Raw genomic sequence first — 26,545 nt, 5'->3', positions numbered from 1 at the left:
CCCTCTGTCCTGTAGCCATACCCCCCATCCCATGCCCATTCCCTCTCCCACACTGGTGCCCTCCATCCACACCTGTCCCCTGCACCCATCCTGTCCATCATTCCCCCCTCTCCTCCATTAAACCTTACAGGGTGGGGTAGGAAGAAGTGGGTGAGACCACAGGGCGCTCACCGTCGGCAATCAGGTGCTCAGGGACGTGGAGGGTGATCTTGACAACAAGGGGGCAGTTCATGTGAGAAGAGCACACCAAGCTGATGACACAGCTCGTCACACTGATGAGGGTCAGCGTGGTCTTGTTCACAGGGCTTCGGGGGGACCCCACTGCAAAACACATGAGCAGGGTCAAACCTGGCACCTGGGGCACCCAGGAGGATCTCTGGGTGCAGCCAAGGGACCTCAGGATGCAGAGACCCAGCCCCCTGGAAATGCAGCATCAATCAAATCAAATGGAATTACTTTGGACTTTAAAGAACATGAAGCAGCCTTTGCTATGGGACTCTCCATCCCTCTCTCCCGCTGCGACCAAGATCTTCCTGATTCCCCAGAGCCCCAGCTCTCCCACACCTGCATTGCAGTATGCTGAGAACTTTGCAGCAGTAGAGCTTTAAAGCAGAGCAGCGATATTGAGGGGAAAAAAGGGTAAATGCAGTATCCTGGTTTTTCCCACTCCACCTTGGCACTTCACTCAGGTTAATTTTGTCATGACAACAGGCTCATTAATGCTCTTGAAAAAGCAATAGAGAGCCCCAACTGCTCAGGGCATGCAGGTCTTTAACTTTCAATCTTTCATCTGAAGAAGCTGAGTGGAAAACAAACTGGCTGGAGACAAAGCCTGCATCAGCCTTCCAGCATCAGCTGAAGGAGACGGCTCCCAGTCTTGCCACTCCCAGAAAAACAAGGCATCATCCAGCAAACGAGGCTCAACGAGGGAAAACAGACACTACCTTTCCTCTTGGGAAGAGGAAACCTCCCAAGGGGGCAAGGCAGTGGGGCAAGGCTCCTGCCTGGGGACCCAGGCTGTCCCCATCCCCTGGTGCAGGTGCAGCTGGCGCGTGCACGGTGCTGAGCAGCGGAGCGGGAGCGCACGGGCCGGCCTTTGAAGCGTGTTACTCATTAATATACACCAGTGCCCGGCAAAAGCCTCCAGCAAAACATCAGAATGTATTTCATCCTCTGCTGAGGAACTCCACCGGAGAGCAGCAGCAGCCTGCTGCGAAGCAGGGACTGGTGCCTGCCTGCGGCAGCTGGCACTTGGGTTTCCATCTTTTGGCCAGTGCAAAGTCTCCAAACCCAGAGAAGCGAGGGCAAATAAGGCAAGAGGGGTCAGGGCTCATCAGGCACCCCTGCACCCTCACCCACCTCGGCTGCGCCGCCGGCTCCGCGAGGGGTCCGTGTAGAAGGTCAGCTGGGGGTCGGTGTCTGCCTCTGTCCCCGAGTCCCCCTCGGGGTTGAGAAATGCTGAGCCAGCTGCAGGGGACACTGAGTGTAGTCATGGAGGGGTTGGCACCGTGCCACCCCAAACCTTGGCATCCTACACCCCCCTTCAGGGAAAGCCTTGCACTGAGGACCAGAAGCCCCATCTGCCAGGTGCAGGGACAGCATCTGCTCCCCTTCCCACCACACACAGCCACACCCCCCCTCCACGGGTTACCTTACAGCTTTTCCCCACGGCTGTGCCAGTACCCTGTAGCATTTACTGGGGCAAACACCATCTGCATCTTTGTAACCAACCAGCCCAACACCATTTGCGCCCTTGCAGGCACCACATTTTCTATTTCTCCCCACCCAAACCCTCTTTTCCATGCTCTCTCCCAGCTCTGGTGCTGTTTCTCCATCCCAGGAGAGGGTGGGTTGCTGGAATGTGGGTGGGTGGAAGCCCAAGGCACCCCATCCACCCCAGGGACCGCCCTACCTCGCGCTTTGTTGTTGATGCGCTTGCGCTGGCTGCTGGAAGTGTGGGACAGCAGAGTGGCCTGCTGGTGGTTCGAGTCCACGGGGCTGGTGGCAATGATGTTGTCCTTGTACTTGTTCATCAGGGACAGCTTGGCGTTATCGCTCCCTGAGCAGGAAGAATTGAAGGCAAAATATCTCAGAGATCGAGGTTTTTATGAAAGGGAGGGAGGTGAGAGAAAAGTTTCCTTGCATCCATCTCCAGATCATCCTGAGGTGATGAAGGGGCTGAAGACAATGAGCTGAGCTGCCCCCAGTGCACACTCATGAGCAACTCAAATCCTGAAGAGGACTGGCACCTCCACCAAACTAGCCAAAAGCTGAGATTTAACACTCGACACTTTTTCGTGTGCAGGAGAGCTTTAGGCACCACACCATGATCTTCCCAAACTGTGTCTCAGTTGGGAGGCTCTAGCTGGATGCCTCACTCGGTGATATGACCAAAGAAAAAGTTTCTTACAAGCCTCACAGGATCCCTGCTGGTGATCAGAAGGCAGCATTAACTCCAAATCATACTGATGGCAAGTAAAAATTTGCTAGTAAAAACCTCACCGGAAGAAGACACTAGAAATCTGGGGATACAGAAGGGGAAGTTTGGGGGTCACGATGGGACAGCATGGAGGGAACCATTCTGGTTCTTTGTCAGGCCATGGAAACCACAAAGCTGCATTGTCCCAGGCATGTCCCCCTCAGCAGGGACTGCTCTCAACCAGCTGCAAGGTCTCCCAGCGATGGAAGAGCTTTCATGGGACCAGCAATGAAAACCCAGAGAGAACGCTCCAGGGCAAACACATGCATGGAAGTGTGGAGAGAAGACGAGCTGGAAAGGACCCAGCTCAGCCCGTGCCCACCTGGTGTGAGGTCCATGCTGGCCTTCTCATTGCAGCCCTGCAGCGAGTCCAGGGTGCGTGTGACCTGGCTGGCGAAGTCCTCGCCGCCGTTCATGCACTCGCGCTGCAGGTGGTGCCGCAGGTCGGTGATGTCGTACTCGTAGCCGTCCAGGATGGGCGTCTCGCGGATGCTGAGCGTCCCACTGGAGTTGTGGCCCTGCACGCGGGCGTTGCGCAGGCTCTCCCGCCCGTGGCCCCCGATCAGCACCGAAGGGATGTAGTGGATCTCATTGGCCGCCTCGGCGCTGGCGCTCTTCTGGGGCTGCGGCACCCGGCGCCGCTTGCACCAGCGCCGGCGGGTGTAGAGGATCATCACCAGGCAGAGGATGGAGAGCAGCAGGGCGATCATCCCTCCCTGCGGGCACGGACGTGAGCGGGGATCAGCCAGGGACTGCCATCAGCCACCCCCTGGGACACAAACTCCCAGGGCGGCCAAAGCAAAGGGAAGCCTGATCACCAAAGGTCTGCTGGCACCAGGAGCACCCCGTGCTGGCCAAGGGCACTCAGCTGGAGCCTGCCTTGGGCTGCACAAGTTTTGAAGTCGCCACCGAGGCATGAAAAAGCAGCATTTAAAGCAAAGCGTGTTTTGTTTCACTCTCCTGCCTTTGAAAACGGAGATCAGCTCTATTCCACGCAAATGCTCCTACAGGCAACTTTTTCTGACCCATTTCCACCCGGCTTCAGCGCTGTCACTCTCAATCTTGGGAGATTTTCCCAGGGTATCCGGCAGAAATTGCAGCACAGATTAAAAGAGATCAAGGCCTGAGACGGGCAAATGACTGAAGTGTTGTTTGGGGAACGTGTTTGGGGAAAGAGGCTGAAAAAGCTCCTGTCCCACAGGGACAGACCCCAAAACTGCACCTGCCATCCTGCCACTGTCCCCAAGATCACCCTCCTGCAAGACATCACTGCACACAGATAGAGGGCGGTGAGATGAAAGCCCCAAACTGGCCCTTCATGCACAATCTGCCAAGAATAATAACAATAATAACAATAAAAAGCATGAGCAGCCAGCTAAGAGCTCCGAGTCCATCTGCAGCTCCAGTCTCCCTCATCTTTTCTATGCAACAGGTGATCTTGAGAAAATAAAATAATAGTAATAATCTGCTCCATTAGGATAAAACATTAAGGGAATTACTGAATGAGAAGCAGGAGAGGCAGATGGAAAAGGAAGTTTAATGGCCATTAAGTTTAACCCACTTTCATTTCCAGAGCAATGGAGCTGTGATACACCCTCCCAGCCTTCTTCCCAACTTTCTTTAAAAACAAAAAAAACAAAAACCAAAAGAAACAGGGGGAAAAAAAAAGAAAAAATAAAAAGAAAATGGAAACAAACTCCAGTGATTCAGGAGACCAACAGTCCTGCAGAAGTCGGGGGCTGGCTGGCATCTTTCTGGCCAGGGAGCTGACGAGCCATCAGTCAGAAAATCTTTCTGGGGCTGAAAACTGGCCCTGGATCACAGAAATCATAGGATCCTGGTTTTGACTGGTAGGGACCTTAAAATTCACCTAATTCCAATACCCTTGCCAAAAGCACGGACAAGCCCTGTCCAGCCTGGCCTTGAACACTTCCAGAGATGGGGAAGCCACAGCTTCTCTGGGCAACCTGTGCCAAGGCCTCACCACTCTCACAGGGAAGAATTTCTTCCCAATATCTGATCTCTGCATCAGTCTAATTCCATCACTACATGCCTCTGTACAAAGTGCCTGGCATAGTTGTGCAGAATTTTTAGTGGCAAGGTGGGAGACTAATTCTGTATCGTGCTCCAATCCCCATGAGTTCCTGTGATCCATAAAGATGTGGGGACTATCCCCATCCCCACCAGAGATGGCCTCCTCTGTCATGGCTCTCCATTACCCTAGAGAAAGCCCACCTGCAGATGGCATGACAAGAAGGTAGGAGGAATTCCAGGGCGTTCCTGGCTTTCCTTCACCCTCTGTATGCACATTAACTCCCCCAAACACCAGCAAGCTCTGCCATAGCCCTGTGCTGGTGAACAGGAGAGACCAAGCTGGAGCTCAAATCTGCTGGATGCTCATTTTTTCCAGGCAGCGGCTGTGGGTTCACAAAAGAGACTTGTTATTTCATTGAAACTGAATTTCTTCTGCCCCAATAGTCTGAGAGCTCAAATTATCCCTGAGAAAAGCAGCCTGTGGACTCTTGAGATTTCAAGAGGCTCTGAGAGGAGGATGAAAGCCAGAACTGAAGTCTCCCCCACCCACTGCCTGTTGGAGAGGGTCAGCCCATTACCTCATACCCCTAGTTTCCCTCCACAGGAGCACAGAAATCCCGTTCTGTCTCATTCCCCCCAGTCCAGCATCCACGTGATGGCTGTGAGAGGAGCCCTGCACTGGATGGGTGTGGGATTGCTCGTCGCCTGATCCACGAGCAGACCTTGGACACGATGGATACAATCCCTCGCTCACACTTCCTCCCTTGGCAACCACACAGCAAAGAAAGAAAATCAGCCTTGAAAACTCCACGTGATCCTGACTCCCAGCACAAAAGCCAGCCTCTATTTGTCAGGGAGTAGGGATGCTGTCGGAGTGGAGACGAGAGCGATGGGGATAAAAGGGCAGAGGCGGACTCAATCTGCATTTGCACATTTTGCTATGACAACAATGAGTTGCAGATATCCTTTCCATCAGCTCCATAGCAAGCCTTGATCCAGGCACTTCTGCCTTGATCTTGGGATACAGCAGTGCCCAGACAGACCAAGCCCACGGCGGGGCCAGCCTCTCCAGAGGTGATGCACCCTCTCAGAAGCAGCTGGGAATGGACAGTAAAACAGAGATAATTGTGCAGGATGTTTTGGGGAGTGGCTTTGCAAACAATTTTTTTCCTTCAGCACAAATGATGGAGGAGAAACCTGGCCTGGGGCTGCAATCTGGAAGAGCAATTGAAGTTCTTATTAGGGTAGACACCACTGAACAGCCCGTTTGCAGCCTCGGCAACACATTGTCTCCAGCTAATTATCTTCCAGTGGCACAAAAATCATAGAATTCTTCAAATTTTTTCCAACAAAACAACAACAACAACCAAAAAAAAAAACCAACCACTCAACACACCACAGATCTTCCCTGAACATACAGCTCACTCCATTCTCTGCCTTTAGAACCTTGTCTCTGTGTAGCTGGGTGGAGTACTGCTGTGCAACCTCGACACATGAAACCACGGCCACGGGGCTGCCACGCTGATAAAAGTGATGGTGACAGTGCCTGGTGGCACGGTGACACATGCTGTGCATCAGGGCAGAGGGCAGCAGGCACCATGCACCGGGCAAAGGGCTCTTGAGGAGTCAATGTGAATTAAACCTGGTTGAGACCTTCAAAGCACAGAACTCCCGGGGATAAAGGCACCCCACAAACGTATTTTCAAAGTGATACAAACTAAAGGAGAGGTTTAAAGTGAAGGCAATTAGCATTCACCACTCAGAGGGGTGCCCTAACCACCCCAAAAGTGGGCACAGTTCCCCATCCTAGGAGCCAGACAGGGAAATCAATGGGTTTTCAAATGCCATTATATTTTCTACAGGCTTCTGGACAGCTAAACAGGGGCTGCCTTCCCATCACATACCATGACAGAGATGTGGAGGATCCTCAGCTCCTCCTCTGCTGACTCGGTCTGGGGTTCCTCTGTGGGGTCGAAGCCAGGCAGGTTGGGGGCCCCGTCTTGGTGGTGGATGTGGAAGAGCAAGGTGCCGTTCTCCAGCCACTGCTGCCGCCAGCGCACCAGGGGGATGTCATCCGTGTTGCCTGAGATCTCTGCAAGAGCAAAGCTGGTCAGGGGGGAAACGTGGAGCAGAGGGTTCATGGGAGATGTTCACCTCTTCCCAAAAAAATGGGTGGAGGGACCAAAGGATGCAGAGCCTTCAGTCACCTCCTGCCAGCACCACGGCTGCCCCTCCATAAATCGCAACCTGAAGGGCTATAGGGGAGTAAAACTGTATTTCTGGGCATAATCCAGATGTGGGCCTCGCCAAAAATCCAGCTGTGGTGCAGGGAGACAGCAGTTACTGATGGCAGTAACCCAGCAGCTTCCTTCTAGCTCCCATTTGGACAGGTCTCACCCACACTCTCCAACACAACTTCAGACATTTGGGATCACAGGACACGGGACAGCTTCTCAGCAGCATGATGGGATCGTTGGGACCACATCACAAATTACTGCAGACAAAATATTTACCACCCTTTGTGAACAGTGGAACGTGATCTCATGATTTCACAGTGGCCGCGATTTCAGAGGTTTTCAGTTTTCAAGCATTTTTCACAGCTCTCCAGCCAGGACTGAGCCCAGAGACCTGCAGAGGTACCTGCAGCTTCTGCCCAAGCAACCCTATCTTCCCTAAGTACCTTTAAATCCAGAGTTTGGGGCAGTGAGACAGATGGACAAAGCTGGGCTGTCATGGCAGTAGAGGACACCCAGGCAGGAAGAGCATCTGAGGACAGGCACACAACACATTCTCCAGGACTCTAAATGCCAAATCAAACCTAATTCACCTGTCTGGCTCCAAAATTTCAGGGACATCCTACAGCTGGGTCTCAGCCAAAGGCAGGGCAACACCAGCACCTCTCCCCATGAGAGATGGGCACTCTTTTAATCACTGCCTCCCCTTCAGACCAGATCAACTTGATCACCATCTCACACCACCCTGATCTCAGCCATCAGCTCAAGCCTGCCATTTGCCTGTTAGCTGTTTTTCGCGAAAATAGCAGATTTTGTTGGGATGACCAGAGAAAACATGATGAGCTTCCCACTGAAGCACAGCTTTCCCTCCTGTATCTGCCCCATCCAATGGCAGTGGGAAAGCGCCCGTCTCACTTTGCAAATTGTCATCTTTATTTTGCTTGTTTCACGCTGCCTTCAAATGAAAACTGGAATTCAATTACAGTGCCAAAAAACAACGTTTTAAATTTGATGTTAATTAATTTCATTAGGCTGCCTTAAGTGAGCTTGGCTGCCGGGGGAGGTGGGGAGGGGGGGCAAGATCTGCACGGGGCGCCAGGTTGGTCCTCCCAAACTGATTTGATTAATCAAAAGAAACATTAGGCACAGCGAGTGAATTGGCAGATGGTTTGTGCTCAGCACGGGCCGCGTTTCTGGCGGTGATCAGCGCACTCGGAGTGTCCCGAGCACGGGGATGCTGAGCTCTCCACAACGCTGACTCTGGGAAGCAAAACCCAGAGTTAAGTCACCAGGAAGCCAGGAGCATTTTTGAAATTCCCTCTAACTGCTGAGCTGTGTGTTTAGGGACACAGATCCCCTCTGAAAAGCCGGTCCTGGGAGCCGGGAGGGTTTGAAGCAGCAGATCTCCTCCTCTCCCACACGGTCTTTATTCATGGAGTGAGAGGGGAAAAAAAAGCTTTCCCGCTTTCCCAGCTCCCCAAGGCATCTCAACTTCGTGTGAACCAGCTCAAATGGAAGAAAACAACTCTCCCTGCACCTGCCTGCTAACGTGAAATTAGGAGTAATTAAAGCAAGAGCTTTTATGCACAGCAGGAACTCAACATACTGACATTTGGAAAAAATGTAAATACCAGCATTTGCTCCATTGTAAAGAGTGAAAATAATAGATACTAAGTATGTGACATTGTGACATTTAGAAAGCTAGAGTTAGAGATGTTTTCCCCCTGATCTGACATATCATTGTAAAAGCAGCACCCTTCAGCTCATTAATATTTGAGAAGAAATCCTTTATGGAAGTTATTTAAATGATTAATAGATTATAGTAAATTTAAGCCTTAAAATAGGTTGTCATAATTTCAAATTCCTTTAAACAGGCTTATTTTTTTAAAGAAAAATATATTTCAAGAAAAAATGGATTCTTGTTTTAGAAGAGCACAATTCAGCCACAGAGCCTGAGCACATTATTCTCTTCCACCAGACACCATGACATGACCCTGAAGCTGCATTGCACACAGCTCACAAGTGTGCAAGAGACAGAGGAAAACACCCCAGAAATCAATTGCCATCACCCCAAACTGGCAGGCTATGAGCCCTCCATCACACTGCAGGACAGGGCTGCTCCACCATCTCAGCTCCTGCCCTGGCAAAGGCTCCTGAGGCAGTGCCTGGATGAGAGAGCCTTGGACCTTCTCCTCCTTCCCTCCAGTGTCTTTGCAACACGTCAGCTCCCTCTATCCTACCGCATTTCCACTTGAAAAATGTACCCATGGAAGTGCTTTCCTGCATCCGTGAAACTCTCCTGGAGTTTGGTTTAAGTAAGACCAAGATCAAGACCAAGGTTCCTCCCTGACATAGCATCTCTTAACTCCCTTCTTCTCCCAGTCCAATGGATTTCACTTTTCCCTTTGTCTTGCTCTCCAAGCAGACATCTCACCAGCTGGTGGGAGATGCTATGCTCACCCATGTAGCCAGCTGGGGTGTTTAATCAGGACATCAGAGAGTGTCACCTCAGCTACAGAGCTGGCAGGTGCCAACCCTGCTGACCAGTTCGTACAGTGGGACCAGGATGTCTCAAAGGAGGCAGAAAAGTGGGCAGAAAGCAAAAAAATAATGAAAAAAAAAATATGGTGGGGGGAGAGGATAATTTCAAGTTCAAAGTTTGAAAGATATTGATGAAAAGCCTGGTCCCTGCATGGCTTTCATTAAGGCCTTGGATAGGAAGCCATTAGCAGTAGTATTAACTTCTTGCACCTCTGTTAAAAAATAGCCTGTCTGAGTCAGAGGTTAATAACAGTAGGAGGCCACTAATTAGGCTGTGCCACATTCACCTGGTATCAAACGTGGCCCAGGTCCTTCATATCTGCAGGAGCAGCAGCCTCCAAAGGCCCCAGCTGATGCTTTCAACACAACAGCCCTGGCTGCTCCCCTCCCAGACCATCTGCGAGGGCAGGGAGTGGGGAAAGAATGGTTCAACAGGAGCAATTTGAGGAGAGGACAAAAAAAACAGATTGAAGGTGCTGGAGGTGTGTGGATTTATGCCTGTTTTGTTCTGGATTATCCCAAACAGCCTCGTTTCCCTTGGGACAGCTGTCCCACAGAATGCAAACCCAGTTCTTCTGGAGGCAGCACCTCTGCATGTCCTGGTTTTGGGAGGTAACATCTTTGTCACAGCCCAATTCTGTGCCTGAGCTGGTGCAGCATCAAAAGCATGGCCCATGAGCCTGGTGCTGACCTGGACCTATCCCCATGTCCTCATCCCCCCATCGAGACCTGGCGTGGTGGCACACGAGGAGAAAAGCTCTCCTCAAAAACTCACATCAGCATTTCGATGAAAAAACACCCAGCAAGACAATTTTCCTCTCCGTTTGGAAGCGTTTTGCACTAATAGATGCCTCCAATAAGTCAAATGAACTCTGCCATAATGCTGGTCTCCACAGACTCATTTCATACAGCCAAGCACAGATTTTAACTTGGACTTGTATTTCCTCGTTAACATTTAAACCTGCTTTATTTTCCCTCCAGACCCTGTGTTTTTATTTAAGTTCCCCATTAGCTAAGGCTTTTGCTCTGTGCCTAAACCACACACATCCTTTAGAGGGCTCAAACTCAGCTAAAATCAAGCCTTGCACTCCTCTGAGGGTCTCCAATGTCTGAAGTGACTCAGGAGACCTTCCCACCCTGAGTCACTCGCTCTCTCCTGCTGGGACCTCAGGCCTTGATTTCTAGCAATTCAGATGTCAAAACGCCTATCTTGATGCTTAATTCATTTATTCTTCCAGGGTTTTAGTGACAGATCATTCATGGGATAATATTCATGTTTTTTATGGACCTGCTTTAAAAATTCACATTCATCACTGACTACCCATATTTCATTTGCATTTTTTCCTGTCTCGGGGAGGAAAACCAGCTCATTCCCCAGGTCATTCTGCCTTTTCAAGACAATCCAGCTTTTCCATACCAGCAAACATAAACATCACTGAGGTTTATATACATATATATGTTTATATTAGGAGCCTGCTTCATGGGAGAGGGCCCCTGGAGAAAAAATCTCCAAAAAGGCTCATAGGTATGGGAGAAGATAAAGGTTTGAGGAAAAGGTGATCTCCCTGGAGCCACTCTCAGGTTAGGTCAGAGAGATCACCCCACCACGATGCCTGCGCGTGAGGCTGGTACACGTGAAGCCATGAGGTGCCACAGCATGGCTGACAGCTAACCAGGCTTCTCCTGGGAATTCAGGGCACCTTTGCTTTTGGGAAGGTCACCATGAAGTTACATTTCAAAGCTTTAGCCTTGAACTAGGATTTTTGTCCCAAATATGCCAGAGCCCAAACCCCTCGTTTTAACAACAAACCCTCTGCTCCTCTGGGAGTGACACTGAGCTGCACAACTGTTTTTGAGCAAAGGACACTGATTCACCATTAGTGGTCCTGAGCTGACCGGGTTTGCTCTGCAGCTGCTGACTTTACAGCCTGGCAGCCCCCGCTGCCCTGCTCTTCCCCGCAAGCCCAAGGACGAGCCCAACCGCACCTGTGCCACATGCCCTCCAAGGTTGTTTTCCCATCATGTTTGCCAATTCCACCTAAAGCTGGGGGGGAAAACAGCAAGCAGATTGGGACATTGGCTGGTGTCTGATTTTCACTCCTGTCTTGTTACTTTGGTCCCATCTGCTGTAACTGTGAGCTACAGGGGAAATGTGGGAAGAGACACAAATCCACCTCCCGGTCCAGCGCTCGGGTGACACGGTCGTGTTCAGCAGAGCCCAAGTGCTCACCCACGACAGGGAGCGAAAGCAAAATAAAGAGAATGTGTGAATACACTTCCAAGATGCCATGCTGATAGAAAAACCCCAGAAAGGACCACATCTGTAGTTGATATCTCACCCTGCAATGCTGTCACATCACCTCTTCCAGAGGGAAAATCTCCGTGGAAAGAGCTCAAATGATGGAGAGGCTCCCAATCAGCCATGGAAAATTACTGCCCTGGCTAAATTGTCTCCCAGCAAATCAGTGAGGAGGGCACAAACCCCTCAGCTCAGATGGCACTCACCTATGAACTGCAGAATTCCACCAACACAACTGCTATTGCTCCAAAGGGGTGAGCAGCTCAAGAGGAAAAACCCTCCAGAGGAAACCCCAATTTCTTATAAAAGCTCTTGCACATGAAGGAATTAAGGACCAGTAAATTCTGCTTGTGCCCTGGGCACTTTGTTAGAGAAACCAGTAAATATGAGTCACCCAACACTGTAAGCCAGTGGATAAGGGTGATCCAATTTGATAGACTCGTTTCAAAGAGCTCTTGTCAAAATCCACCCTCAAAGTTTCCCACAGCACCAAAGTGGTGTTGGCGTAAGAAGGAAACTCGTCTCGAAGCCCACCAGCTGGGGGAGGAATATGGGTTTCGTTTCCACGACAAAAGGAGGTCACCAAGAAGCCCCAGAGAGAGCTTTGTCAGGACCTTGGCTGCTCAGAAACACCCTGGAAGAGGAGGTGAATGACAAAGTTGGTCACCAAGGCTAAATTTAGTCTTCTCAAAGCTAAAGCTGAGAAGTGCAGGAGGAAAGCGGGCAAGGAAGTGGGCAGGTGAAACTCAACCTTGGTGAAAGCAAGCTGATCTGGAATCCTGCAAGTGATATTCAGGTCAACCATCTCCAAACGGAGGAGGCAAAGCTTGGAAGGTTTGGAGGAGAGGCACAAGGAAGATGAGATGTTGCAAATGGCTTTGTGAAGAGGAGAAACCAACTGTGTTAGGAATCCTCAGTAAAGGATGCAAACAGCAGAGTGAGGACATGATAAAAGCCTACAAAACCATCAGGCCCATGGAGCAGTGGGAAAGGTTATTCCCTGTTTCTCACTTTGCAGGGATTTATGCATGTAAAAAACAACAAAAGGTTCTCTTTCATCCACCATAAAGTATGAAAGCACTGCAAAAGGTCCTGAATTCAGGGAAGGCAGAGCCACCAGCAGCTATTCAGCCAGAGAGCCCAGACACACATCCTGGGTGTAGAAATCCCTGCAGCACAGACCTGGGCAGCAGGAAAAGGACCATATATAGATATCCTGTGGCTTTAACTTTATTTTTCTCAATTATCAGCGCTGGCTGCAGATGCCAAGGGACAACAACCCACTACCCCCACACTGCCCAGTCTCTTGGGGTTCAAGAGTGACTGCAAGGCCAGCTTTGTGCTACCCAGGCCACATCCATGTGTCCCTTTGGGAGGCTGAGACCCTCTGCTCCCCCAGGCACTGCCTCAGGGGAGGAGGGGGTGCCCCAGGGCAGCTCCCTCCTGGTGACAGAGCCTCTGAACACCCAGCCGGAAACTCCCCCTTTCCAGATCCCAGCCCTCCGTGCTGTCAGACCCTACAGACCCTAGAGACCTGCCAAGATCCCCTTCAGCTTTACAAGCCAGCCAGCAATTCTCATGGGGAGGCAAAGGACTATTTATATCCATCAGAGAGTGGCAGGGAGGTAATGGCTGGCCACTCCAGCCCATCTGCCAGGCACTTAGCAAGACATCATCTCCCTGACAGGGGAGGTCAGGCAGCTGTGGTGGGACCAGGGGGGACGTGGGGGGGAGGCTCTACAGTGATGACATGGGCTGCACCTCAAGGGAGAGCTCCAGCTCACTCCTACACACTCATCTGTGTAAGTGCCCGTCGTGCTGAGGCCGAGAGGTCAGGAAAATTAGATGTTATTTTGGCATTTCTGTGCTTGGCACAGGGAACGAGCACAGCTACTTGTTCCTCACCTCCCTGGGGGGAGAGCCACGACCTGTTGGTTTTCTGAGACATGGGATGGCCCTCCCAGGGAGTGAAACAGGACCAAAATAACCTTGTCTGCTCTCCCCTATCCACAGCTAGGCCAAGAGCTTTTCCAGGAGGTGATCCTCCTCTTTCTCCCACCTGTCCTGGAGGGAACAATGCTGGTCCTGGGGGAAGGGATGGGGAAGGCAGGCATGGGCTGCTGACAGCTGCAGCCTAACATCATCAACTCTTTGGTGCTTAGGAGCTTTTACACGACTTCAAGCTCCATTTTCAAGTTTGTGGGGAGGCTTTGAAAGATGGAAAAGGCAGAATTAAAAAAAAAAAAAAAAATATATAGAAGGAGAAAAAGTTAACTGTGCATCTTGAATTTATCACTCTTGAAAGAAGAGCTTGTCAAGATGGCCAGAGAGACCAGCCAGTGCATAGCAATCAACGGGACGACTTTTGGTTCCAGTCAAGCTTATTTGAGATTTACAGGAACTGAATAGAGGCATAAATCTGTTGCTGGCTGATGAAAATGGAGGTAATTAAATTTACAGGTGTATATAATTGTCATATTGATGATCTGTATAAATCAGCAGAGCCAGCAGAGGCACAAAGCACACACTGGGCACAGAGGAGCTGTTTGCCCACCTGCCTGGCCAGGAGACAGGGCTGGTGGGTGAAGGACACAGCCCTGGGGCACCCATCCCACCCACACATCTCTGCCCATCACCACAGCCATCACCACAACCTCCTCCTCCACATCAGACTTTCTCCACTTGCCCCCACAGGCAACAAAAGCAGCAGGACCCTCCAACCCTTCCAGTTACCTGCAGCCTCATCCTGGCTACTACAAAATCTCCTGTGACTGCAGGAGGCTGAAGACAGGACCACAAGCATTGAGAATCCCGACCATGGGCAGTGTGGGGGGTTCTCTGCAGCAGCTTTGAAGCTCTGAGCCCAGGTGCAAGTGGGGCACTGATTTGATCTTTTAGCAACACCTTTTTTTTTTTCTTCTTTTTAATTTTTATTTTAACCTTTGCTATTTTGGGAACTTTGAAGCCTAAGCTGCTCCGAGGCAGCTGCCTTTGTAGGAAGGACAGAAAGTGCAGAGTTGGGATTTGAAACGGGGAGAGAAACAGGGAGGGGAAGAAATGGTGCTTCACAGCAGAGGTCTACAACAGCTCCTTCTCAGTTCCCCCCACATCCCAACATACCCAGCCTGAGAGGCAGCTGGGACTCTACAGGAAATCAGAATGCAACATGACCACAGTGCCTTCTGCTTCTCCAACACTGTGAACCAGAAAAAACCTCAAAGGCCTTTGGAGACCTGCACACAAACCTTCTCCCGCCGTCCCAACATCCCAGCGGGACATCCCTGAGTTCCCAGGCTGGGTGCAGAGCATCCTCTCCACCCCAGCCCAGCCCAGCTCGGGATTAATTTCTTCCTGCCACACCACCAGGGGCAGGAACACAAGGGAAAGCTTTCCTGTTTCCTTCACCAGCCAAGGGCCCTCGCACGTGCGCGCGGGGCCGACTTGGCATCACGTATGTGCGGCAACTGGATAATTAAAAATTAAGGAAGAGCTTCTGCATTGCAGTCCAAATTATGTAACACTGCTCTTGGGTTTCAGCACCCATCAGCTTTAGTGCCCTCACACAGCAGCATGGCCCTGACTGTAATTGCCTGCCTGTCTTTTCAGGTAGGGCTCACACCCTTGGCAGGGAAGTGGGAATCCCAACATCACAACCACAGGCAGAAAGTTCCCTTGCATTTGTGTGGGGAAAAACAGGAAGGAAAATCTACCCAGTTCTCTTGGTCCAGTGCTGAAATTGGAGATGGCCAGGGAAAAGGGGATGGAGTTGGGGTGCTTCAGCCCAGCCAAGCACAAAAGAGTTGCCCTAGCCAGGACAGCACTCCCATGATCATCACCAGGGAGTTTCTAGCTGAGGGCCAGCTGTCTCCTACTCCTGCACCAGAGAAGCAGGAGCCCATTTTAGCAAACAACCAGCAAACAAAATCAAGGTGAGGAGTCAGATTTTCAATATCTCAAGAGCAAAGAGCCCTGCTGGACTCTGAGCACCAGTAACTGCAAATTCCTGCATTTACAGCCACTTCTTTGCCTTAACCCTGCCAATTCTGGCTGCTGCTGAGTCCAGGGCTCAACAGGCCAGCCTGACACTTCCTCCTGCCATTTCCTCCTGGCATCTCCTCCCTTTCTTGGCCAGAAACCCACTGACTACTCAGCCATGTCTCTTGCAGTGCTATTCCCAGGACCTGGATGCTGTCACCTGGTGTGAAACCAGCCATTAATTCCTGCTGTGATTCACTCCAAAGGTCACTTCACTGGGCTCTGTGTGCAACGGCTTCAAGAAGCCACCAAGGATGCTGTGGCTCACACCCACAGTGAGTGCCTCTGCCATCACTGCTCCTAATGCCCCTTGGCTTCTGTGTGGCTCCTACAGTGATTTGCTACCTCCTGGCACTGTGCCTCTCCTTCCTCCTCCGAGTCCTTTCTTTCCTGCCCTCCCTTCATTACCCTGGTACTTCCCTATTGCTGGCACGGTTGTTCCACATCCTTTCCACACTGCCTTTCATCCCCAGCCTGTGAAAGCTGGGAAGACCCAGCCCCGAGCTCTAATTTCAGGGAGGTCAGAGCCATCCCAGGCTGCCCCTGCCGCTGCCATCCCACGGGGAGATGAGCAACACTTCCTGGGAATCTCTGCATCCCCTGCTCAGCCAGCAGCCCCACTTCCTGCAGGACACCCCTTCCTCCCACGGCATGAGAGGACTGTGGGGACATGCTGGGGCTGAGGCTGGGTCCTCCAGGGTTAAACAGACATGTGCCTTACTCTGCAAGCACAAAAAGGTGGAAACATGACCATAAAAGCTGTGGGAGCCAGCCCAAGCCCAAGGTTGAGCTCCCTCCCACCATCCACGGAGGGGGCTGAGCTATTTCTCCTGCCCACCAAGTCTGAGCACACCATGGCACACCCAGAAGAGAGCAGCTCCTACTGAAATGCTTGGACACAAATCTCAGCCCACTGAAGCTGCACCATGGCATGAGCTGGGATGAGATCCTTGCAGCTCATGGACCAGCAGAGACATTTATAATTCCCCCCTAGACTGCCAGGCCATACTTGTCACATCTGAAAAGACAAACTCCTGGCTTGTCCCCTTGGCCAGCAGGAAAGCTCTCAAGTCCCCTTGCTGCTCCTCTCCAGAGCTCTCCCAAAGAGGCAAAAGACAGAGCCTGGCTGTTTCTGGCTCAGCAATTCAGGAAAGGTTGGGAGGTGCAGCACTGGGATGGCAGAAGAGCCCTGCACTGGCACTACCACCGGTGGGAAAGCAGGGCCCAGGGGAGACTGGGGCCAGCCCAGGGTGGTGGGAGGCACAGCAGCCTCTCCAGTCCAAACAGGAGATTTCCCAGAGGCTGCAGACACTGGGGACATCATCAGGGGCGCAAACGGGCCGAGAGCACAGCAGCAATTCACAGACCCTGCTGCCACTACTGCACAGCAGAGGCTGGCAAGAAAATTTGGGAGTGGGATGTCTCCCCCCACAAGCATCCCCCTTCCCTGATCCACACAGGAGCCTCCCTGCCATGCTGCTGCCCTTCCTGCAGAGAAAGGGCACTGCCTCCTCCTGCCACCCCCACGAGGACAAGCCCTCCTCGACCCATGCTGAGCCACCCATCCCCATGCTGGAGCTGCAACCTGCGGTGCTTTTCCGTATCCTCACCCCTCCTGCAGTGCTCTGAACCCTCCACTCACCCCATCCCCTCCCAAACACTCCATGCATGGATCTAGGTAGGGTTCTTTTAATCCTTAAGCCACCTCTTCTGAAAAACGACCCCACTTCTTCCTCTGTGTTGGAGCAGCCCCATGAGAGGAGGGTGTTTGGTGGAAGTTCCTGCCAGCCCGGGAAACTGGTTCCCAGCCCTGTACCCTCGCTCTCTCACTCCCCTTGGGATGCCAAATTAATTGCCTTGTCTCCTGGAGCTTTTAGCTGGAACAAATAAAAGAAAAAGGGGGGTTGCCAAAACCCATAATAAGGTCTACAGTTCCTCTGAGCTACAAGGGCTGCTTTAAATTTCGGGGGTTTTTTCTGTTTTTTTCTTTTTTTCTTTTTTTTTTTTTATTTGAAGGAGGTTTCCATGGTAACTGTCTCCCATCACACAAGAGCCTGTCCCGGGGATATTTCGGGGTTGCTAATATCTGCCTTCCCAGGCAGCCACTGTGTTGTGACGGTGACTTCGCAGCTGGGATTTTTTGGCAGGGGAGGAGGGCAGGGGTGCCAGAGGGAGGAAAAGGAGGTGCCACTCCCAAAAATAAGGTCAAGATCCTGCCTGTACATATCAGGCAGGCCTCCATCCCAAAGGGCTCTGGCAAACAGTTTTCCTTGGACCACTGACCTGATTTGGGAAGCCCTCACCGGGCCAAGCAGATGTGACATGTCCAACTAAGAGCACTGGCACCTCCTGCCACCTTCTCCTGCCCCTCATCCAACCCTTAGGAAGAAATTCTTCCCCATGAGGGTGGGGAGGCCCTGGCACAGCTGTGGCTGCCCCTGCATCCCTGGAAGAGTCCAAGGCCAGGCTGGATGCAGCTTGGAGCAGCCTGGGCTATTGGAAGGTGTCCCTGCCCATGGCAGGAGGTGGGACAAGACGAGCATTAAGGTCCCTTCCAACCCAAACCATTCTATGGTTCTGGGATTCTCTGATTTCTTTCCTCCACCAGGTTGTTTTCAGCTGGTTCAGCTCCCTGCAGGAGCAAAGGCAGCTCTCTGCACCCCCCAAGCTGCTTGCTCTGCTACGCTCATTAGTCATCCTAACTACTGAGATGCCTCAGAGCTGGCCAGAAAAGGGGCTGTGTCCCTTCTTGCGTTGTGTCACTTCTGTGACCCATGAGCCACCAGCAGCTAGAGGGTCCCTCAAGGATCCCTTACTTCCCTTTGATTATAAATGTTTAAACTGCCCAGTTCCCAGTGGATCTACAGGCAGGATCCAGGGAGGGAACGAGCTCAGAGCCCTTCCTCAGCCCATCTCCAGCAAACCAGACCCCACAGCAAAGCAAAGGGTGGGGTCAGCTTAACCACGTCCCACACCAGGCTCCAAAGAGCCCAGCACCAGGTGAGCATCCATCCCAAGGACCCCCTGCTGCAGGGCAGGAAAACAGGATCAGAAATAGCAACACAGCCCATGGGAGCACGGCACGCTCTCCTCTGGGTGATTTCTCAGCAAAAGAGCTGTAGTGGGACAGCCAGAACCTGGCAATCAAAAATCTTCCCTCATCTAGACAAATCCTCCAGCTGCTGTTTGGGGTGAGCCACCGGCCACAGCTGCAGAGATGCCAGAGCCCAGCAATTTGGAAATAAAAGGACAAGCGGTCTTAAATGACAGAGCTGTCATCATCCAGGCACTGCCTTAATCCCACCAGGCAAAAATTCCTTCATTTGAAGGACTGCTCTGCAGCAAGGCTCCAGGAGAGATGATTTCAGTCTCTGTTTAGCTGGCTAAGCAACCATGAAAAAAATAAAACATAATAGAATATAAAACTAGCAGAATGAAACAAAATAGAATAGCATAGCATAGAATGAAAAATAATAAAATAAAATAATTAAAAATATAAAAAATATAAAAAATTAAAATAAAATAATAAAATAAAAAATAAATAATAAAATAAAACAATAAAAAATAAAAATAAAATAAAATAATAAAAGATAATTTAAAAATAAAATAAAATAAAATAAAATAAAATAAAATAAAATAAAATAAAATAAAATAAAATAAAATAAAATAAAATAAAATAAAATAAAATAAAATAAAATAAAATAAAATAAAATAAGGGATGCAGCCCAGAAGCAAATGCCACTGGCACATGGAGAGGAGAGCAGAGGTGAGACAGTGGCATCAGGGCATCAGTGTGGCTGCCCAAGGGTCCTCTCCAGCAGTGGAACCACAGCCAGTTCCAGGGGTGTAAAACCTACCAGAAATCTATGGGGGTCTTTGAGGAGTGCCCACATGGGCAGCCCAGCCCCCAAACCTGGGACAGATGTCAGGGCAGGAACAGGACCAAGCCTGAGCATCCCTGCCTGGATGTGGGTTGAGACACTCAGGAAGGGAGGCCAGGAGCCCCAGAGCCCCCCTGGCTGAGTGCTGGTTCCCTGCCCACCCTGCCAGACCCTGACACCCCCTTGGAAAGGCCAAGCAGACCCACACCCCACTCCCCCACTGCTTTCTGGGTCAGTGAGATCCCCTCCCAGCCCCGCTGCCGCTGGAGCCAGCTGGATGCGCAGTTGCTGTGGCAACGGGTTCCCAGAAACGAAATCCTTATTTCTTACTTTTTTTTTCCCTTGGTTAAGGAAAAAAAGAAATATACAAGAGGCCCTGTATATCCCCTGTGCCACTGAAACATCCGTGCCCAGCAAGAGAGGGGGTCTGCAGTGGGGACAGCATGGGGACAAGGTGTCCATGGGGATGGGGATGTGTACACTGGGCCTCCCTCCTGAGCCCCACCGCCCCCAGTGTGGCCACAGGGGACTCTCTGCTCCTCCCTGGGATGCTGCCAGCTTTCCTGCAGCATTTCCCACCCCACCATGGGGTTTTAAGGGATGCCCCTACTCCTAGCTGAGGCTGGTGCTGGGCTCCACTGCCTGGAAGAGGGAATGTTACCAGGCATGAGGTAGCCCCGGTGGTTCTGACAAGTGACCTCGCTCCACGCTCTAAAGGGATGTGGTTGTGCTGTGTGGTCAAGAGGAGGGGCTGGAATGGGGTCCCACCAGCAGTTTTCACCCAATTATTAGATGAGCTATTAGATATTGCTATTAGACAAGCATGTCCTGCCTCACCTGGTGCTCCAGGGCAGGGCCATGGTAGGATGAGTCCCCTTGAGAGATCCCTCTCTGCCTTGCAGGAAACTCTGGAAGCCCCCAAGCCTTGGGGACAAATATCTCACACAGCAGACCAGACACCCATCAGCTACAACAATGTTCCACCAGCAGCAGCAAGCACTCCAGGAGGATGGTAGCAACAACACTCTGGGATTTTCAGCTGGTGCACACCCCAAACATCCATCTCAAACTCATGGAAAGAGGTTCAGACCCCAGCCAGGCAGTCAGCTGCTGGCAGCAGGAAGGAATTGAGTGAATCCCACTGCCAGGGTGTTGCTAAGGGGCAGCAGGGCAGCTGAGACAGGGTATTTTGGGTTCCCTTGCCTACCACAGCTACTGGGACCCCCCAGGTGAATGCCCCAGCCAGCCAACAGGAAGATGACAGCAGCTGTCCCCTCGCTGGGCCCACCAGAGCACAGATCACACCAGAGGCTTTCAGAGCATGCGACAGTGTCCAGGATCAAAGCCAAGTTCAATTAATGGCTCACAATCTTATTAGAGAAATTATTTCAGGATCTTGAGTAATAGTCCGATATATCCACTCCATTCCATTAGTCAGGCTCATTTAGTAATTCAATCAATCTAAGCCAGGCAATTGAGCTCCCCTGGTACAATTTAACTTGGTTATTCTCTAGGTACTTAAAAATTTCTTAATATTTGCTTCATTATTTCACCATTACACCTTTTCCCAGGTGCAAGGTTCACACTGTGGGGCCCATGTTGGAGTCAGCCCTGCTGCAGCCCTCTGCCATGCTCTGCTCTCATGAGATGCTGACATACGATGGGAAGGGGGCCTCTGGTGCTGATGCCCCTGGGAATTAATTCAAGCCAGGGAATGGCACCACAGCACCCCAAGAACTGCTTCCCACCACAGAGAGCTGGGACCAAAGAGCTGCCCTGTGTGCCAGCAGCTTTGGGACCCACAGCCAGCATCCTGATCCAGGTGAGAGGAACAAAACTCAATAGGATGCTCCTCTCACCTGACATGGAACTGGAAAAACGTATGGGATAATGCAACCCTGCAGCCCCTTGGCTCCTGCTTCAATCCTCCAGGGCCTTGTAGGAGCTGGGGGTAGAGGACAGAGTGGGAGGACACAACCTCCAGCAGCCCACAGCAGCAGGGAGATGTGTGGGATGAGGATGAGAGCTGACGGGTGTCACATCTGGCCAGGGCCGGGGCAGGCGGGCGCTCCGGTGGCCGTCACCCCGATGAGCAGCAGCCACATCCCGCCCTGATCTGGCTCACATGCCTGCAAACCCCTCCCTGCTATCCTGTTATTAACCCAGGGGAGTCAGGGCCAGACCCTCCAGCAGCAGAGCCAAGAGCTTAGCTGGGATTTAACAAAAAAAAAAAAAAATTGATTAGATATTTCGGGGAGATATTCAGGAGCGGTTAAATATGCCCAGCTCATCGGTGCCTTTGAAAAATCTCACCCCTCTAAAAAATTAGAATTGATTTTGTATTTAAAAAGGAATCTATTTAATTTAAAAGTAAGATAATTTGAAATCATGACAGCTTGTATTAAGGCTGGAGTTTATGATAATCTATTAAAGTCATTGAAGTTAAGAACCGTCTCCCATCCTCTGCTGCTGAGGCTCCCGGGAGGGCAGCGGGGAGTGGGAAGTCGGGAGATGAGGGGCTGCACTGCCCTATTTCAGAGCACACCAACTGTGCTGGAAACCTGGGGAGGCAGAAGCAGCTCCTTCAGCTCCTCCACACTCAGGGGGAAAAAAAAACCAGCAAGTAAAAACCATCCAGTATTTCAAGATCTTGAAATATCTGGCACCCAGAAAGCACGAGTTCAACTCCTCAGCTCTGCTTTCTCATTTCTCAAGTCGATTTTACACTCAAAAAGGTATTTCAAGACTTTACTTTTCAAACATTTATTGCATTGCAGAGAAGGCAAAGGAGTCAAAGACACTGTCTTTGGCGCGGTTTTTAATTGCATCACAAATCTCCATCGAGCCCAAGGGGCTGAGGGAAGCCAGGATGCTCATAAATACCCTTTGTGCCACTTTATAACCTGCAAAGGATGGGGCCCAAAAAAATTAGCAGCCAGCAGGAGTGTGAATCCAGTTAATGACATATCAAATGTGGCTGGATGCTGCAGAGCCAAGCAGTGAGGGAGAAGGGGGTGTGAAGGCGAGCGGACAGGGAATATTGAGCTGCAAATTAGCATTTCTTAATGGCCACCAACCAGCAAAACGCTTCCTCCCTTCAGGAAAAAATACAACTGGTGCAACAAACACAAAATGAGATGAAAGGCAACCATTCCAAATGAAGGTTTGCTTGATTTAAAGCAGGATGAAAGAAGGATGAAAGCAGGTGATTTTAAATGCAGGCAGCACTCGGCCCCATCCCAGCTCCCACACCCTCAGCACTTCCCAAAAATTCAGGAGGTGGGAGAAAACCCTACAGTAAAATGGGGAGATGGTGTTGGAGTCTCTTTGGGGAGAAACATTGTGGGGTTTGTTGGTGAGAGCCCCGAGCTGCTCCCGAGCAAACGCAGGCAGTGAGGCTCCACGTGCGCGAGATGAGCGCAATTAAAACTCACTCCACTCATTAGAGAAAAAAAGCTGCAAAGCAGAGAAAAGCCCTGTCCAAGCACCTCACCTCCTCCTAGAGCAGAAGCCATAACCCCATAGACAGCCCATCTGCTTTTGGAGGAGCAGAGGAGCAGGCAGCAGGTCCCCGTGTTTGGGAGACCCGAGCAGCAGTGCACTCACAGCTGTCTCTGGCACCAGGGTGGACACAGCAGAGAGGCTGAGACCCAGCAAAGGTGCATGGAAAGCAGGCAGCAAGCACTGCCTCACCCTCTTGTGTAAAGATAAATATAAAGCTCATCATTAATTTATGTTACTGGAGCTTCCCATCAGGGGTTATCAGGGGTCAGGAGTCACAGACATTTTTGGCATGGCCAGTTCAACAACTCCCCTCAGAACTTCAGCTTTAACAAGAATCACAGGTGGCTCTCCAAAGGCCTCAGCACGTCTTTACTTGGGAGAAAAATCCATGCATCTGTCAGTGGGATGCCTGCTTTGGCCACTGTGGCAGGGAGGTGTCACCAAGGCAGGGGAACCACACATGCCAGTGTCCATGAAAACGAGCCAAGCACAAAAGCCCTTGGATTATTTAGGAGGAATTTGAGGGTGACACCAGGATGGGAGGCGGATGATACCCCACCATCCTTGGGCTCCCTGATCCAGACCCTTTCCCAGCTGCTCCCCTCACTCATCCCCTACTTGGACCAGCATCCCCTGGTCCAAGCCTGTCAGCCAGGACTGCTCACCTTCCCTTGGGAACCCCTTCCCTGGGCACAAACCCTGGATCTGAAAACCACCAGAGCAGAAGGAGCAGTTTTCCAGCTCACCCTGGTTCAGACACTGAACCAGACCAGGCTCAGCAAGTGTGGGGATTATCCCTCACTCCAAGACATTATTTATTTGGATTTACATCCAAACTCAGCGAGGTGGGTGCCATTAACAGGTCTGGAGTTTGCCAGGGGTGGTGCAAGCAGCATTGTGTGAAGCCACATTTCTGGAAAGCTGCTCAAACACCCCCTCCAGTCCCTGCAGAAGGGCTTGTGAGAACACAACCAGCCACTCAGACCAGCTCCAGGCATCAAGCTGACACAGCCGTGTCCCCAGCAAGTGTGCAGTGACAGCACTGATGCTCTTGGGTTCTTTGGGCTGGGGAACCTCCAGATCCAGAGGCTGCAGCCCCTGAGTTGCCAAGTCTGGGTCTTGCAAGACTTCTGTGCATTTCAGAGCTTCTGCCATGCAAAAGCAGTGTCCAGGCTAATAGTGGTTGGAGTAGTAGTAGTAATAACAGTAACAATAAAAATAATAATAATAAAAAACAACACCCCCACAGGGTAAAGCAGCACAAAACAGTAACACCCACAGGTGGCAAAGTGGCCATGCCAGCTTCAAGGCAAGCTTCTTGTCCCACAAGAGAGAGGAAGATGTAACATGGCATTTCCCAGAAGTCAACAAGCCAAACCCCTGGCAAACAGGGGGGCCACGAGGGGCCCCCTCTTGCCATCCCATCCCAAACCCCAGCATTCCAGGCAGGAAGACTTGAACTGGGATCATCCCTGTGTCTCCACAGCCCAAACCCCTGCATGCTGGGGGCTGGCACAGCACCACACAGGGCCGTGTTTTTGGGGAATCAATGTCCCAAGCAGCAGCACCCCAGAGAGCCTGACCAGCCCCAGGACATCAGGGGGCACTGGCACAGGGCTTGTCATCCTTGTATCTCTGACAGCAGAGAGCAGAAGGAGGCAAAAGCAAACCCCTGCCAGGCATCATCAGAGCAGTGGGGGCTGCCAGGCCAGGCAGCTTCTTTCCTGTGCTGCCCAGTGTGTGGTAACCCATGGATTTGAAAAATCCCTGAGGAAAACCCTTCAGTAGGGGCTGGGGTTATGGCCAGGAACCTCCTCCCGATCCCCACCCAGCTGGTCCCTGCTGGCAGCACCCATCGGGGTCTGGCTCCACGGGATTGGGTCCCAGAGGGCCAGGGGACAAGCACCCAGGTGGCCTTTGGGGCACCGAGGTGGCGGGGGCTGGCAGCCATGCCCACGTCCCCCTGCATCCACAGCGCTGCTGCCTTGTTGCCACAGCAACGCTCTCCGGCCTCCGCTGCAGCATCCCGCAGAGCAGGGCTGGGACCGGGAGACAGGGGAGCACCACAGCCCGCTGCTCCTCCCCACACAGCCCCTGGACTGTCCCCACGTACCCTCCCCATGGCACCAGCAGCCCCACGTCTGCCTCTGCCTTTCTCCCAGGAGAGGGGGGGAGCCCACACAGCAGCCAGGGCTGCCCCAAGCCCACCCAGCAAGCAGAACTGGGGGCTTTTAGCACTTGGAGGGGTCCATAGACCATGGAAGTGATGAATTGCTGGGATAAAACCCCAGTCTGGGGTCACCACCACACACGAGGGTGGTACAGCAGGGTAATGTCACATCAAGCAACACCCCAGTACCTCATTTTTGGGCCAACATCCAAACAAGGTTGGCATTTTTAAAACTTCACGGGACACCCCAAGGTGCAGCTGGACCAGCAACAGATGGACAGGCATGCAGAAGATGACACAGACACTGTGGGGCTGCTTGGAAAGTGATGGTGGCATTTGCCCAGGGCAGGTTGTTTTGTGTGGGCAAGGAACTGACGTTCTGCACCAATGTCACCAAAAATGAAACATCTCAGTGACTTGTTCCAGCTGGTGAGGAGGAAAGTGGGTCCCTGCACACAAGGGGTGGAGGCCTCGCTCTGCACAAACAAAGGAGCAAACCGTAGCCTTTTTTTTTTGGTGGAAGAAAACTTAAGGAGCCCATGAGATAAGGGCAGATAAGCCTCACCCAGTGAATGAAGAGCAGGTGGGAACCACCCAGACCATGTGAAAAGGCCAGAGCCTAAAACCTGGGGGCAGCACACGCAGGCAGGATGGGATATACTGGGCAGCGGAGTGTTTTTCCATCAGGCTGCAGGAAAGGTGACTCTCTGCTCATGGGCAGACAAAGCAGGAGCCCTCACCTCCAGGCGGGCACGCTGGGAGCAGACTGCGGGCCTCCTGCCAGCACAAGCCTCCGCTGGCCATTGATCGAGCCGGGGACGAGCCCCGCGGACGGACAACCTTGGCATGCACGGAGCACCCCGGGCCCGCAGCATCTCCAGCCGCGATGCTGCAGCGGGTGAAGCGGCCCCGGGGCCGAGATGCTGCAGCGGGGAGAACCGGCCCCGCCGGTGCGGCAGGGAGGAGCCCCGCCGCCGGGGATGCTCGGGGCCCCGCCGCGCTCCCGCAGGCTCACCCAGCACGAAGTAGGGCAGCTCCGTGTTCTCCAGGTCATCCACCACCACCATCTCGCCGGGGAAATCGTTGCGGACCGAGAAGAGCAGCTTGGGCTCGGCGGCCGAGGGGCCGTGCATGATGCTGAGGTCGTTCTCCCGCAGGAAGGGCAGCGCCGACACCGTGATGCTCTTCAGCTTGCACTCCAGCTCCTTGGCCGCCGCCTCCGCCGCCGCCTCGGCGGGGCCGCTGCCCGCGGCCAGGCAGCAGCCGGCCAGCAGCGAGCAGAGCCCGGCCAAAGCCATCTTGGAGCCCCGCGCCCGCTCCCGGCGCCGGGCGGGAGGCGGCGGCGAGGGGCGGGGACCGCGGACCGGC

General features: G+C 52.1%; 1 protein-coding gene across 2 annotated transcripts in view; it reads right to left on the bottom strand.

Annotated features, from left to right (window-relative positions):
• ASTN1 (astrotactin 1) overlaps positions 1-26,516 on the bottom strand; it is a 51,628-nt gene extending 25,112 nt beyond the window's left edge. The window contains exons 1-6 of one of the 2 annotated variants that reach the window (XM_086842580.1): positions 26,193-26,516; positions 6,418-6,605; positions 2,802-3,195; positions 1,913-2,059; positions 1,360-1,467; positions 172-321 (exon numbers count right to left, since the gene is read on the bottom strand). In XM_086842580.1, the coding sequence (XP_086698706.1) occupies positions 172-321; positions 1,360-1,467; positions 1,913-2,059; positions 2,802-3,195; positions 6,418-6,605; positions 26,193-26,475 (1,270 nt within the window). In that variant the 5' untranslated portion in view covers positions 26,476-26,516. Of the gene's footprint in view, positions 1-171; positions 322-1,359; positions 1,480-1,912; positions 2,060-2,801; positions 3,196-6,417; positions 6,606-26,192 lie in introns of both variants that reach the window. The other variant, XM_086842579.1, reaches the window with a different exon arrangement.
• Positions 26,517-26,545: the final 29 nt, after the last annotated feature.

This window comes from Cyanistes caeruleus, chromosome 9 (genome assembly GCF_971803275.1).
Source record: "Cyanistes caeruleus chromosome 9, bCyaCae1.hap1.1, whole genome shotgun sequence".
Taxonomy (NCBI): Eukaryota; Metazoa; Chordata; class Aves; order Passeriformes; family Paridae; genus Cyanistes; species Cyanistes caeruleus.
This window is presented reverse-complemented; position numbering and strand designations above follow the sequence as displayed.